This window comes from Anabrus simplex, chromosome 6 (assembly GCF_040414725.1).
Source record: "Anabrus simplex isolate iqAnaSimp1 chromosome 6, ASM4041472v1, whole genome shotgun sequence".
NCBI classification, from domain to species: Eukaryota; Metazoa; Arthropoda; class Insecta; order Orthoptera; family Tettigoniidae; genus Anabrus; species Anabrus simplex.
This window is the reverse complement of record NC_090270.1, coordinates 4,180,500-4,196,800: the sequence shown is the minus strand read 5'-3', so window position 1 is coordinate 4,196,800 and position 16,301 is coordinate 4,180,500. Positions and strand designations below refer to the sequence as shown.

The 16,301-nt window shown below is 38.9% G+C and overlaps 2 protein-coding genes across 7 annotated transcripts in view; one reads left to right on the top strand and one right to left on the bottom strand.

The window, feature by feature from the left end:
* par-6 (partitioning defective protein 6) overlaps positions 1 to 9,874 on the bottom strand; it is a 266,845-nt gene extending 256,971 nt beyond the window's left edge. The window contains exon 1 of the mRNA XM_067148955.2: positions 9,644 to 9,874. Within this exon, the coding sequence (XP_067005056.2) occupies positions 9,644 to 9,706 (63 nt within the window). The 5' untranslated portion in view covers positions 9,707 to 9,874. The remainder of the gene's footprint in view (positions 1 to 9,643) is intronic.
* A 237-nt stretch (positions 9,875 to 10,111) lies between these two features.
* The window catches only part of LOC136875408 (coiled-coil-helix-coiled-coil-helix domain-containing protein 7), a 66,437-nt gene continuing 60,247 nt past the window's right edge, over positions 10,112 to 16,301 (top strand). The window contains exon 1 of one of the 6 annotated variants that reach the window (XM_067148959.2): positions 10,112 to 10,225. In XM_067148959.2, the coding sequence (XP_067005060.2) occupies positions 10,211 to 10,225 (15 nt within the window). In that variant the 5' untranslated portion in view covers positions 10,112 to 10,210. Of the gene's footprint in view, positions 10,277 to 10,327; positions 10,466 to 10,498; positions 10,645 to 16,301 lie in introns of those variants that run through there. The other 5 variants (XM_067148957.2, XM_067148960.2, XM_067148962.2 and 2 more) reach the window with 5 other exon arrangements.

Sequence of the window (16,301 nt, the reverse complement as noted above, 5' to 3'; positions counted from 1 at the left end):
TAATAATGCATTGTTTTTCATGTTTTGATCGGCTGATGATGACCTGGACTAGGGTCGAAACCGGTACCACTTCTACTTATTATTAAATAAGAATGTAATCACTGTATTTCTTATTCCTTTGTATTGAATAGGTTGAACCTCTTTATTTATTAATTCAATTTTAACTGTTGTGCTACTATGCAGAAGATCGCGCCTTACTTCTTATAAGTGACTGACTTTCTACTTCTTCTAGATTTTACGATTTAAATTTGCACAGTGCCAATCCCCATTGACATATTTTGCATCTTCAACTGTTTTTGTTTAAGACTCACTCTTTAATTTCTTATTTACCTATGCATTTTTTGCATTTTATTCGGCTGATGATGACCCAGATTAGGGTCAAAACCGGTACTGCTTCCGCTTTTAATTAAATAGGAATGTAATACCACATTTCATATTTGTATGGAATAGGTTGAACTACCTTATTTATTATTTCAATTTCATTGCGAACTGTTGTACGCATACACTTTATCTTCAAAACGTGTTGCGATTTATTGTGAAGAAGGAGGGTGTCTGTGGCAATACCCGAAGAAAAATCATCGGGTGAGTTGGATGTGCGCTTAGGGGCGTGCAGCTGTGAGCTTGCATCCGGGAGATAGTGGGTTCGAGCCCCATTGCCGGCAGCCCTGAAGACGGTTTTCTGTGGTTTCCCATTTTCACACCTTCCCACTCCTAGGCCTTTCCCATCCCATCGTCCCCATAAGACCTATCTGTGTCGGCGTGACCTAAAAATGTAATTGCAAATAAAAATCAAAGTCCTACTGGCTGAAGCAGTGGATCACAGGGGATCCCAATTTCACTACGGATGGAAAAGTAGTCTTCTGCCAAGCTTGGTAAGTTTGTTTGTTCCTTTTATCTTTTTTGTAACTGAACTACGATCGCATTTAATTGTAGCATTTATAGGCCTATTAATTTACGTATTGTGGAAAGTTAATTTTGTTGCAATACTATATTAGTCGTGAACTTTCAATAATTTATATTACTAAAATGTAGATAATCATTTTATTACTGAACGAGGAGTTAGAACGCCGATGGTCTCTCGTCACAGTGTGGATGAAAATTAAAATTCTGTAATTTGAACCCTGATTCAATTCCCGCGAAAATAGAGATTTACAACTGTCTGTCTTTCTTTCTTAATCTGTTTACCCTCCAGGGTAGGTTTTTTCCTCGGACTCAGCGAAGGACCCCAACGCTCCCGTGTCAAGGGCAGTGTCCTGGAGCGAGACTTTGGGTCGGGGAATACAACCGGGGAGGAGGACTAGCACCTTTACCTTTCCCAGACAGCCTCACCTTCTATGCTGAACAGGGGCCTTGTGAAAGCATGGGAAGATTGGAAGAGACAGGCAAATAAGAGGGAAGGAAGTGGCCACGTCTTTAAGTTAGGTACCATCTCGGCATTTCCCTGAGGAGAAGTGGGAAACCAGGGAAAAGCACTTCGAGGATATCCGAGGTGGGAATTTTATTTTTTGCTAGCGGCTTTATGTCGCACCGACACAGATAGGTCTTATGGCGACGATGGGATAGGAAAGGTCTAGGAGTTGGAAGGAAGCGGTCGTGGCCTTAAGGTACAGCCCCAGCATTTGCCTGGTGTGAAAATGGGAAACCATGGAAAACCATCTTCATGGCTGCCGACAGTGGGATTCGAACCCACTATCTCCCGGATGCACGCTCACAGCTGCGTGCCCCTAACCGCACGGCCAACTCGCCCGGTGATGTGGGAATCGAACCCACCTCTACTCAGTTGACCTCCCAAAACTTAGTGGACCCCGTTCCAGCCCTCATGCCACTTTTCAAATTACGCGGCAGAGCCGGGAATCGAACCCGAGCCTATGTTGGTGGCGGCTAATCACGCTAACTACTACACCACAGAAGCGGACTACAACTGAACTGTAATTTTTAAAAATCATGAGCAACTTTCACCAGTGTTATGTGTAGGCTCTAGTAAACTCTATTACGCTTCCGCTATGCCTTTGCGAAACATAGGGTGAAGATTAAATGTGGTGCAGCTAGGACGATATCACAGAGGATAGACGTACAAGATGGCATAGCTTGGACGATGTCACAGCGTGTTTAACAAGGCTACCAAGACTATCTTTACAAGACCAGGCCAGTGGAAAGACCGTTGGTCTGGATTGGTGAGGTCCGGTTTGTAGCCGTTGTGCTGAAAGGGACAAGCAAAGAGAGTCTGGGATGCGCAAGCTCTAGCATCCCATCTAGAGTTTTGCTAAACTGTGACAAAAAGTAAGTTTATGGGCGCATGCCACGACAATTTCAAATCAGATTCACAATTAAGTATTTATTTATTTTCCACCAAGTCGATACAATGATTGCTTAAGGCAATTTTTAATGGTTAAAAGTGGTACACGTTTCATATATTATCAACATCTTCAGCCACATAACACCGTTTAGATGAAAAATATATAAATTGACAAAGTAAAGCTTTAGAGGAAGTGTCCTTAAAATTAACATAAGATTGACAACATTAAAACAAACAACTAACTCAAGAGAAAATAAATAAATAATTTCTACAATAGAAAGCAGTCGTCAAGGAAACACTTGTACAATATTCCATAGAGAATATGTCCTAATGAATATTCTTTTCTTAATTTTTCTTAATTTCTTAATTGACATTTTTCATGAATTATTAAGAAAAGAATATTTGTTAGGACATATTCTCTATGGAATATTGTACAAGTGTTTCCTTGACGACTGCTTTCTATTGTAGAAATAATTTATATATTTTCTCTTGAGTTATTTGTTTGTTTTAATGTTGTCAATCTTATGTTAATTTTAAGGACACTTCCTCTAAAGCATTACTTTGTCAATTTATATATTTTTCATCTAAACGGTGTTATGTGGCTGAAGATGTTGATAATATATGAAACGTGTACCACCTTTAACCATTAAAAATTGCCTTAAGCAATCATTGTATCGACTAGGTGGAAAATAAATAAATACTTAATTGTGAATCTATTGAAGTGCAATACGGACCATGAAGCTGATTTTATGCATAGCTGCCAACTTTTAGAAATCAAAAATAGGAAGATTTTTTAATTCTTGTATTTCATCATATATATTGTGCCATGGTCTAAGTGAAAAAAAAAGACAGGATGGAAGGCATGCATACCTACAGTTACAATGTGATTTGATCATTAAAGTTAAAATTTTAAACTAAAAAACATTAAAATGGTTACAAGAAAATGTACCCCAAAACCAAACCAAACCCCATGGCACTACAGCCCTTGAAGGGCCTTGGCCTACCAAGCGATCGCTGCTCAGCCCGAAGGCCTGCAGATTACGAGGTGCCGTGTGGTCAGCACGACGAATCCTCTCGGCCGTTATTCCCGGCTTTCTAGACCGGAAGCGCTATCTCACCGTCAGATAGCTCCTCAATTCTAATCACGTAGGCTGAGTGGACCTCGAACCAGCCCTCAGGTCCAGGTAAAAATCCCTGAGATGGCCGGGAATCGAACCCGGGGCCTCCGGGTAAGAGGCAGGCACGCTACCCCTACACCACGGGGCCGGCGAAAATGTACCTCAATCACTCTAATTTATGACACATTAATAATAATAATAATATAATAATAATAATAATAATAATACAGTCGAACCTCGATATCTCGAAACTACTCGAATTTTCAGTATCTCGAACTTAGATTTTCCGGCCGTTTGTCCTATTCTTCCGTGTATTTATTTCACTATTCTAGAAATTAGGTTAAACGAATTTCTCGATTTCCCGAAGCAAACATTTCCTCCCTTGAAGCAAAAAATACTACGTAACTCGAATTTTGCGCAACATCAACTGCGCAATACGGCATTTGCGGTTTGTGAGGAACAGTTAACAAGTAAAGAAAGGGTTCCGGTGAAGCTGGAAACTAATATGACGGGAACCGAAAAACTCGAACTTCTAGTGATCGCCAAATCGGCAAAGCCTCGCCGTTTCTCGGGTGTCAATTAATTACCGGTCACATACGAAATCAAGCCCAGAACTCGCGGATGACAAGCTCCATTTACGAAACTCGGCTGCGTGGTATTGACGAAGTTTCAACGTGTAGGGAGGAAAGTTTAACCGCAATAAACAGAAGAGACTAACGGATATTTTCCAAACGTGTTTCTTATTTCACTACTGTATGTACTGTATCCTGTCTTCTAAAAACTTACTATAATAAGGGTTATAATTAAAGTGATGCTGTAAAAAGAGTTTCTTTGTATATTTTTAAGTACCTGCACCATTAAACATAACGTATTCAGTAAAAGCCCGTAGATACATTTGATTGAATTATGTGCTATACATGCTCAAAAACGGTATTCTCTATATTTCGAAATTTCGATAACTCGAAATGAAATGTATCTCCCGAGGTGATTCGCATAATAGTTTCTTTTATTAGACTGTAAAATGAACGATAATGTAATTTTATAGGTATCTCCGAACACTTGGTGATAACGTTTATGTTTTGTAGCCATAACGTGAAGAGAAAATACCAGAAACTGTCACCGACACAACTCCCTGAAATACATTCAACTCATTAAAATTATTAAGTAAGAATAAACAAAAATGCAGTGAAGTACCGATACGTGAAACTAGCACGTACAAGACAGATCGGCATGCTCATATATTATTAACATACAACTTTGACACGGAGAAAAGCATATAACCGCTAGAAAAAAACACGTGGCATACAATTCCAACGATATTACGCACAGAAACGATGTTAATAAGTGTGCGAACCACACGATAAGAAACTCATTCTATCGTCCCGATTAACTGAGTCGCTAGCGCTCGCTAGCCTCTCTTGCTTGTAGGACGATTGCCGTCCCGAATCCCCAGCCGTAAAGCACACATGCTGCTGTAGAGAGCTGGAAACACGATACACGAACGCGACGGACTCACGAAATAAAGCATCAAATAAAAATGCTTGAAAATTAGGTTCGGTAAATTACACAAGCACATAAGAATGTATCCTTTATCCTAGGGAAAGAGTATTGACCGTACTGGACGTTATATTGGTCAAAAATAGGAAGAATTAAAAATAAATCGGAAAATCGGAAGACGAGTTAAAAAACGGAAAGTTTCCGGGTAAACCGGAAGGGTTGGCAGGTATGTTTTATGTAATTTCAAATCACGCGGTTTTTTAATTTTCTACGGGGGTGGCAGCCATGTGGGCACACATGACACAGGATCTATTGCAGGCAACAGGAAATAGTCTTCATGACAGCTGACCCGGGTGACCAAAGCAAGCGAATAGCAACATAAATGTTCACAAATCTGAGATTTATAGTGCCTCCGTTTTAATTTTTCTATATAAGTAAGAATACTGCTGGAGGCAGCTTGGCGAGTTTCTGGCAAGCATGTAGGAAGGAACTCTCCTCTACGCTACTCAGATATCGTTTCATGTCATTTTCATGATTTTTTTCACCCAGTGAACTCGACAGGAAACTGCCAGATTATAACTGAACATTTTGAGGATGTATTTCCACATAAATTATGAATTCTCTTGTTCCTACTTTAAAGTTTTGTACTTCTAGAAACATCACCTCTAATAGTCTTTCTCTTTTTTTAATGAAACAAATGCATGTTTATACTGTCCAACTCGTTGGCTGAATGGTCATCGTACTGGCCTTAGGTTCACAGGGTCGAGGGGTTCGATTCCCGGTCGGGTCGGGGATTTTAACCTTAAATGGTTAATTCCAATGGCTCCGGGGCTGGGTGTGTGTGGCGTATTCACCATTAGAAATCATCACAGACATACACGTCGCCTAATAGGCCGTCTACGTGAAAAAGACCTGCACCAGGCCTCTCCGTAGGCCTTACGCCTTTATTATGTTTATTAAGCGTTATTGTCTATTAGCCCAGCTTTAGGAATATAAGAACATTGTAATTTAAGTCAAATTTATTATTTTTCAGGTCAAATGTGAAAAAATACCATATAGATCAACATAGAACTACTGCGATGCATTTGACACGAGTACAGAAAACGTTGTCATCGCAGCTTTTCTACCAGTCTACTGTGAACAACGACCAACAACAATTTTCTATAGACCTCTGCACTGCAAAGATGGGAGCTAATATCCCCCTTGCATAAACTGGAGCATCTTCAGACTTCAACAAGCTGCTGGGAGCAATCACCGAGTGGCTTTCCCCCGGTGGAGTCATTTAGGGTTGTGGAAGAAGTCAGGAGAAATTTTGCCCGAACCTCTGAGAAGGTAGCCGCTGTCAGTAAGAAGTTCCATAAGAGTTCTGCAGCAGAATCCATTATGGAAAACAACGGTAAAAGTAGCCAGGGTGCTACAAAGTGAGGTAGATGAAGCAGTTGAACTAAAACCAGATGAAGTGGCTTCATTGAAGTTTTGTCCAATCACTTCCTGTGATGTTAAGAGATTTCTCTCGGTACAAAAGATTCTGCCCGACAGGAGAACAAGACTGTTACCCGAAAACATTGAAACGTTGCTTGTTGTAAATTCAGTTTATAGTAATTGAGCGTGTTATTGAATTTTAAGTATTTTTTCCATGCCTATTTTACACGTTAGTGCCTATTTACATGTCTATTTTGGCTAATTTAAGAGCCTACATGCCTGCCTATTTTAACTGTTTTTAGTGCATATAATTCTCGTCTCTAATAATCACAATAAACTGTTATGCCTTTCAGCATTCAGTCTGCAAGCCTCTGTGAATGTACTAACGTCGCCACAATCCTCTATTTGCAACTAGTGCTGTGGCCTCATTTAGTTCTATACCTCTTATCTTTAAATCGTTAGAAACCGAGTCTAACCATCGTTGTCTCTGTCTACCTCTACTTCTCTTACCCTCCATAGCAGAGTCCATTATTCTCCTAGGTAACCTATACTCCTCCATTCGCCTCACATGACCCCACCACCGAAGCCGGTTTATGCGTACAGCTTCATCCATCGAGTTCATTCCTAAATTAGCCTTTATCTCCTCATTCCCAGTGCCCTCCTGCCATTGTTCCCACCTGTTTGTACCAACAATCATTCTTGCTACTTTCATTTCTGTTACTTCTAACTTATGAATAAGATATCCTGAGTCCACACAGCTTTCTCTCCCGTAAAGCAAAGTTGTTCTAAAAACAGACCGATGTAAAGATAGTTTTGTCTGGGAGCTGACTTCCTTCTTCCGAATACTGTTGATTGCAACAGCGAGCCTACTACATTAGCTTTACTACACCTTGATTCAATCTCACTTACTATATTATCATCCTGGGAGAACACACAACCTAAATACTTGAAATTATCAACCTGTTCTAGCTTTGTATCACCAATCTGACATTCAATTCTGTTGAATTCCTTACCTACTGACAACAATTTAGCCTTCGAAAAGCTAATTTGTGTCAACATAAAATTTTCTATTAGACAAGATTTTAAATTAGTTTACAATAATTTTAACATGTGTTGTATGTCCCAACATCATATTTTATAACCACTATTCTGTGAAGTTAATATCATAAATCACAGTTCAATTTTTACAAATTATAAAAGTCATTGTCCTTTAAACAATGTTTGTTTTAAGATTAAATTAATATGGCTGATGATGCCCAATAAGAACGGTGAAACATGTCCCCATAATACTCAGATTTTCTACGTCTAATTAACCACATAACATGGTACTGATTGTATTGAATAGGTGGAACAATAAACGTACTCTTTTGTAAACTAAGTGAGATCACTGCTTTCAATACGGATGAAAAATGAGAGTGATGATTTGTAAAACAGAATAGCCCTATGCTTGAAGAATGTATTCGTAACTGCTAAACCCATACTAGCACAGAAGTCCAGCAAATGGTTCCCATTCCTATTAACTTACATATCTTCCTCACATTTACCAATCACCCTTTTGTATCCTTCAGTTCTATTTCCATCTCTTGCATTGAAATCGCCCATTAGCACTATTCTATCCTTGCTGTTGACCCTGACCACGATGTCACTCAATGCTTCATAAAACTTGTCAACTTCATCGTCATCTGCACGCTCACACGGTGAATACACTGAGACAATTCTAGTCCTAATTCCTCCCATTGCCAGATATGTGTATGTATGTTCAGTCTGTCAGCAATTCCGCTGGTGGGATCCTCAACAGCTCTGCCATCAGCTGTCATAGAGGACCTAGGCATCACTGAAGATAGTTTCCTGTTGCTTTCCTCACCGAGCCACCAACCCCACTGAAATGCATACACCAACTGACCCTATGAGCAACATTTTCACACCATTCATAGCAGGGACTGGCTGCATAAGGATTGGCATTACTAGCATCGCTCATACCTCAGTCACTTTCATATTGTCAAAGACAAGGATAAGACAGAGACAGATTTATGAAAGTAACAAAATTGCTCTAACCTATACCAGAAGACATAGAGCACTGTAAACACTAGGTCCTGCCAGCAAATTGCCAGATATACCCACATCATTCGCTCATTTACGAGCCTAACAGAAACTATGTTGTGTGAAATAATATTCCTGATAAACAGCCCTACCCCATACTCTGCCATTCCCTTTGTTACACCCGTCGAGTACACTTTATTACCTCCTATCTCTTCCTCGTTATCTCTCCTTACCCGAACATCAGTTACTCCTAGCACAACCAGATGCATCCTCTTTGCTGACAGCCAGTTCTACTTTCTTTCTTCCATAAGCCCCATTAATATTGATAGCTCCCCATCGAATTCTGTTTCGTTCGCCAAGTTGTTTCCAAGGAGTCCCTCCCCTGTCAAATGGGAGTGGGACTCCGTTACTCCCATAGGTCCGAGGCTTGCTTAAAATGTTCTGAGCTCGGTAAATTCATGGAGCAGGATGCCCTAGCCGCCTGAGCACGAGGGCCATGATTCAAAATATGTGCGAAATGACCCACTCCCATTCTATAGCAACTGGTATCCCGACTCTCAAGATCACTTACTATGCCACTGAGCCGTTGCCCATGGTTCACAAACTAGTACGTGACTAGTACACCATGAACCAAGTAAATATATAAATGAAGTTAAAAGAAGTAAATATTTGGTCGTACTATTTGAGCACTGACATTCACAACATCTTGTGAAGGAAGTTTTTGAAAAGCCATGCTAAAGAATACCCAAAAATACTATCATCTCCCTGACATAAGATAAACTCTTCAAGATTTTATCTTCAGGATAACGACCCACAATAGGCTGAAGAAACAGAACTTGAAAGAGTCCTCTACCGATAGAAATTCTGAAAATCCTAAGCAGGGTGAGAGGGTGAGGAAGCATATAGACCTACACGGACAACAGATACTTAATGAATCAGCGTAATGACAAATCTCCCAAATATTTTTTACCTTCTCTCGTCAAAAAACAACACTTCTGATAAAATGGAAGAATTTAAAGTACTTAAATTACCATATCGTTTTTAATAATACATATTACACATTAACCGAACGTATTCCTTGAACTACACTACTGCGAATTAGGTTATGTCATACATAACGACAACGCTCATCAAATACGATATAATTCACTGTCAACACCGGAGTGCCTGAATATTCAACTGTAATATACCAGTATGTAATGTAAAATTCTAATGAAGCTCAACGATCTCACCTTGGAACAAGAACTATTTGACCATAACAGAAACTTACTTTGCTTTTCACCTCCACTATGCCGCTGTCAACTTTCAGTTGCGTTCTCGAGTTCTTCGACATAGCGAAAACATTTACACACTTATTTATACACTTCACCTGTAATTCCTACACCCTATCAGTAACATATTACTAAACTAAAACAACACAAACGAGAATATCACACGTAATCTAAGCAATTCACATTATTATTCTTCGCACAACTTAGCGCTCTAGACAACACTAGCCAACATCCAGCAAATGAGTGATCTGACGTCATTAACACCTGCTGAATCTCAAACCCAAAAGCTTGAGAAGAATAACACATACTTTTTATTCTTTAGGCATTATGACGTATTGATAAATAAACTGTGGTTATAACGTCTAATTCTAAAAGTGATTAAGGGAAATTTCTCATTAAATATTTTTGGCCACTTTTTTTTTAGCAATAATCAGTATTGCCAACTCACCCATTCTCTTTGGTTTCACCTGTTCGCTTCTTCGCACGAGCATGAGTACAATCACAAATAGAGTGGACAATTATCACTTGGTTATCATTAAAGTTGAATTAAGAGAATCAAATTGTGAATGAAGAAAATCAGAGTAAACAACTCGTATCTTGTCGAAAATAGAGGCGAAATTGATAATGGCTCGGTATAAGATTTCACAGCAACCAACTTGTCATTTTGTGTTATATCTTTCTGTTTTGATAAAACTGTGGTTGGCATTAAACTTATTTTCGGATGCTACGAAATTTGCAAGTGAGCTCGTACCCCTGTGATTCACGGCCCCTATTACAGAATTAACTTACTTAATCATTTGGGAAAGCGATGTCAGTAAGTTGTAAGTTCTGTTTGAATTAACTGAACGTCAAGAAATCTTCGTTTTCTGTGTATCATTTCAAAATGTCTTTGATGCTAGAGAAAAAGGAGTATTAGTCAAATAAAGGTTGTTTTGAAATCCAGAGTGCGAAGGGTTACGTGTTGTACCAGCTCTAGAAACATTTTGTAAATGTTATGTCGGTAAATTGAAAATATGCAAAACGAACTGTTAACAGTGCTTATATTTTAGTAATATTTCAGCTATATTGTACGATAATCTTTGACATATAAGTCATGGTTCATTGAAGTGATAACTTCGATGTACTGTTATTACCATGCCACATTTTATTGTAATGTATGGTGAATGGCAGATTAAAATATTTCCTTCATTTTTACTATCACAAGTTCGGTAATAGCTATGCATAAAGAGTGAAGTTGATCAGATGTTATAAAAGTCTTATCATTTCATAGGTAAACATAATAGGCTCACACTGGTTTATGAACTTTTCCTTAAGAGTCCAACTGAAATTAATCATAGTTAGGCTATACTGGAAATAAGATAATTATGAAGTAGTTCTAATCCTCGTGTGCACTGTCGATGAGGTTTGGGTCTTTGGCTGGAGTACTTTCTGTCTTGACAGAAATTGTGGAATGCTGGACTTGTCAGAGGAAGGAATTCCAATAAGTCCTTCTCCTATGTAGTCAAAACTGTAGTGTTGTAAATTGGTGGAGGTAGCAGTTTACCATCAGGATTTCTCCGACGTAGGAAGCTTAACGTCCTGATGTTTTCTCTTACATCAATATCAGTTTTGTACATCATCTTGTGCTCTGTTTTTCTTATCAATATCTTTACAATACAGATTATGCATCATGCTAGTGAAATTTTTCCTCTTCTTTGTTTACCTTTCTCAAATAACAGTCTTTATTTAGAGAGGTGAAAAATTGAGAAAATCTGAATGGTTTAGTTCACTTACACAGAACTTTACTTTCCTACTGTAGAAACCAATCGTACAGATGTGAAATTGGCACCTATTTTTTCTTCCGTATTTTGACAAGACCATGATCAACATCACACTGAAGGTAGCTATGGCCATTAACCATGAACTTAAATTCAGTCTGACCCAACTGCCTGTTTACTTTCATAACAGCAAGGAACATTACCAGATAAATGAGAGTTCTTGTCCTGGCCTCCAGGCATGTCTGAATGTAATGCAACATGGCGTTTACGGCAGTGATGTGATTTCTTTCAGCGTTCAGTCTGCAAGCTTCTGTGAATTTTCTAAACGTCGCCACAATCCTCTATTTGCAACTAGTGCTGTGGCCTCATTTACTTCTATACCTCTTATCTTTAAATCATTAGAAACTGAGTCTAACCATCATCGTCTTGGTCTACCTCTACTTCTCTTACCCTCCATAACGGAGTCTATTATTCTCCTAGGTAACCTATCTTCCTCCGTTCATATATAAATGACCCCTCCACCGAAGCCGGTTTATGCGTACAGCTTCATCCATCGAGTTCATTCCTAAATTAGTCTTTATCTCATTCCGAGTACCCTCCTGCCATTGTTCCTCCTGTTTGTACCAGCAATCATTCTTGTTACTTTCATGTCTGTTACTTCTTACTTATGAATAACATATCCTGAGTCCACCCAGCTTTCGCTCCCGTAAAACAAAGTTGGTCTGAAAACAGACCGATGTAAAGATAGTTTTGTCTGGGAGCTGACTTCCTTCTTACAGAATTCTGCTGATCGCAACTGCGAGCTCACTGCATTAGCTTTACGACACCTTGATTCAATCTCACTTACTATATTACCATCCTGGGAGAACACACAACCTAAATACTTGAAATTATCAACTCTGTTCTAGCTTTGTATCACCAATCTGACATTCAGTTCTGTTGAATTTCTTACCTACTGACATCAATTTAGTCTTCGAGAGGCTAATTTTCATGCCATACTCATTGCGTCTATTTTCAAGTTCCAAGATATTAGACTGCAGGCTTTCGGCACAATCTGCCATTAAGACCAAGTCGTCAACATAGGCCAGCCTGCTTACTACATTTCCACCTAACTGAATCCCTCCCTGCCATTTTTTACCTTTCAGCAGATGATCCATGTAAACTACGAACAGCAAAGGTGAAAGATTACAGCCTTGTCTAACCTCTGTAAGTACCCTGAACCAAGAACTCATTCTACCATCTATTCTCACTGAAGCCCAATTGTCAACATAAATGCCTTTGATTGATTTTAATAATCTACCTTTAATTCCATAGCCCCCCAGTATAGCAAACATCTTTTCCCTCGGTACCCTGTCATATGCTTTCTCTAGATCTACGAAACATAAACACAACTGCCTATTCCTCATAGCATTTTTCAATTACCAAATCAAATCAAAATCTCTTTATTTGCAGATGATGTGTCTACTTCGGTGGCAAATGATACACTAAAATACATTGTCAAGCACTAAATATTAAATTAACAAGAGAAGAAAATTTTCCTATAATACAATATTATACAATTTACGCTAACAATTTTTTCTATTAAACACACTGCTCATCCCTAATAAATTTATATTGTTTACAAAATTCTACTTATAATATCTCCTGTACTACTTACAAATATAGTCAATTGATATACAGTATGTGGAATTACTTCAAATGATACTATACAACTGGTATAAGTTTAAACTTTACATTGCATTTATTTATTTATTTATTTATTTATTTATTTATTTATTCCATTCATTCATTCATTCATTCATTCTGGAACCTAAGTAGCGTAACAACCTGCTGCGTCTTAACCAGAGCCCCTTTTGCCACCACTTTTCAGAGTTCCTGAAGGGCCTTCGCAGCTACCGTAGCGGTCCGAGGGCCCTTGAAGTCCCCACTGTACTTCACCCCTACAGGGAGTCCCCCACTTTGGCTGTCCAAACTCCTTAGACCAGGGGATGGGATTAATTTATTTACACACATTTTTTATTTACAATAACCTGTACTGGTCGAATGCCCTCTAACACTTCCTTTATTTTCTCTGTTGCTGTTTATTCTCTTCTTGAATATCTGTACAGATTTTGGAAAAGGATCAAACACAACCCCTGGTAAACTGTTCCACTCCTTCACACCCTTCCCAATGAATGAAAATTGACCCCAGTCGCTTCTGCTAAAATTCCTTCTAATTTTATATTTTATTTACCTGGCGCATACTGAAAAATCTGATCCTGATAGCCTCTCTGTGATCTGAAACCACACTGGTTTTCATCCAACTTCCTCTCAACAACTGATCGCACCCTCCCTTCCAAGATGCCAGTGAATACTTTGCCTGGTGTACTAATCAATGAGATACCTCAGTAGTTGTTCCCTTGCTTATAGATAGGTGCAATTACTGCTTTTGTCCAATCGGAAGGTACCTTACCAATACTCCATGCTAATCTGACTACTCTATAAGCCATTACATCCCTGCCTTCCCACTATACTTCACCATTTCAGGTCTAATTTCATCTATTCCTGCTGCTTTATGACAATGGAGTTTACCATCCTTTCCACTTCCTCGAGCGTAATTTCACCAACATCATTTTCCTTCTCCCCATGAGCTTGGCTGTTTGCAACACCACCAGGATGATTTCCTTTTACATTGAGAAGATGTTCAAAATATTCCCTCCACCTCTCCAGTGATTCCCTGGGATCTGTTATGAGTTCACCTGAATTACTCAAAACACTGTTCATTTCCTTTTTCCCTCCCTTCATCATCATCATCATCATCATCATCATCATCTTAAACCATCTCCAGTTTCCCGGGTGTGGTATATGAGCTTCCTCCATCTCATCCTGTCCTTGGTACCATTCTTCCTCCACCAACTTGTCCCAATCATGACCACTCAGCAGTACATCATTCTTAACTAAATCTATCCATTTCCTTCGTGGCCTTCCCAGGGTCATCTCCCTTCTACTTTTCTATCAAATTCCTTCCTTGCAGTTCTGTTTACTGGCATCCTCTTCATGTGACCAAACCACTTCAGTCTTGATATCTTAATCTTATTGAGGAGAGAATCATCTATTCCTACTTCTTCTCTAATTTTCTCATCCCTAATCTTGTCTTTCCTGGTTTTCTGAATCATAGTGCGTAGGAATTTCATTTCAGCTGCCTGAAGTTTGGAATTATCTCTATTGGTCAGTGTTGTGGTTTCGAGACTGTATGTAAGAATTGGTGTGTAATAGGACTTGTACAATGTCATTTTTGTTTTCATGGGTATCTGCTCATCCCACAGCAGGTGTCTTACCTGGTGGTAAAATTGTGTTGCCTTATTGATTCGATTGTTCACCTCTTGTTTTGCTAGGTTGTCATTTGATATAACACTACCCAAGTATTTGAAAACTGGAACGCTGTCCAGTTGGGCTTCATTTAACATGACTATTGGTTCTGCTCCTTCCTCATACACTTTCATCACCACCGTCTTGGTCTTGCTGATGTTTAAACCATATTTCTTAAACTCCTCATTCCAGCTTTGCATTCTCTCTCCCAATTCCTCTTCTGAGTCTTCTGAGGCTTTGATATCTCCATGTTCTTTCCTTTTAATAGATTTCATTACTACATCCATTACAATAATAAATAGAAGTGGTGACAATGAGCCGCCCTGCTGCACTCCTCTCTTTCTTTCAAACCAGTCCGACAAACCAAATTCTACTTTAATACAGCTTCTATTCCCACTATACAACATTTTCCCTTTGTCTATGAGGCTGTCTCGCACTTGAAGTTCTTTCATGCATTGCCAAACTCTTTTCCTTGGTTCACTGTCGTATGCTTTCTCAATGTCCAAAAATATTAGAAATAAAGGCTTATTCTCCTCCCAGTATTTTTCCATTAGCATCCTAATTGCAAATATAAGGTCTGTAGTTGACCTTCCTGGTCTGAAACCATACTGCTCTTCTTCCAAAATTGGTTCAATACTATCTCTGATTCTGGTCTCTATTATTTTTTCCAATATTTTCAGGACATGAGACAGTAGTGTGATACCACGGTAATTAGTACATTTTCGTTGGCTTCCTTTCTTGAACAGAGGTACAATGATGGCCATCTTCCAGTCCTCAGGAATAGTATTTTCCTCCCATATCTTGTTGAGCAGTCTGTAGAGCCATTGGATTCCTGGAATTCCTGCTGCTTTCAGCATATCTGCACTTAGTTCATTTATGCCCACTGCCTTTCCTTTCTTCATGCTCTTGAGCGCATTTTCAACCTCAAGCCATGTAATTGGTAGTTCAGCTGTGGTTCCTCAACTTGGCTCTCCTCTATCCATTGTTATGTTTTCTGTATCTCCATTCAGCAGCTTTTCGAAATAGATCTTGAGTTCTTGTTTAATTTCTCCCTCTTCTTGTGCCAGAGTTCCATCATCATGTTCTATTGCTTTTATGGTCTCTTGATCCCTTCGCTTGTTTTTTCACTACTGTGTATAGTAATTTCATATTTCCTCTACTGTCCTCTTCCAATTTGTCTGCAAACTCATTCCATTTCTTCTCTTTTTCTTCCCTTACAATGTTTTCTACAGCAAGTTCCTTGTTCCTGTATACTCCTTGAAGTCTTTGTATTTCTTGTTCATTTCGTTCTTGTCCCTGTTTTTGTTTTTCCTTGTCCAGTGCCTTCTTTATTTGGTTTCTTTCTTTCACCCCTGTTTTCACTCTATCATTCCACCATGGTGTCTCCTTTTTTCTTTTGATAGAACTTGTAACTCCACATAGATTTTTCATTAACGCTGGTTACTTCACCCTTCGGCAAACTCTGTTGAATCCTTAGTTTGTATTCTTCCTTTATTTGGACTTCTTGCAACTTCCAAGTTTTAACCCTTGGTTTTTTCATAATATTTTTTTG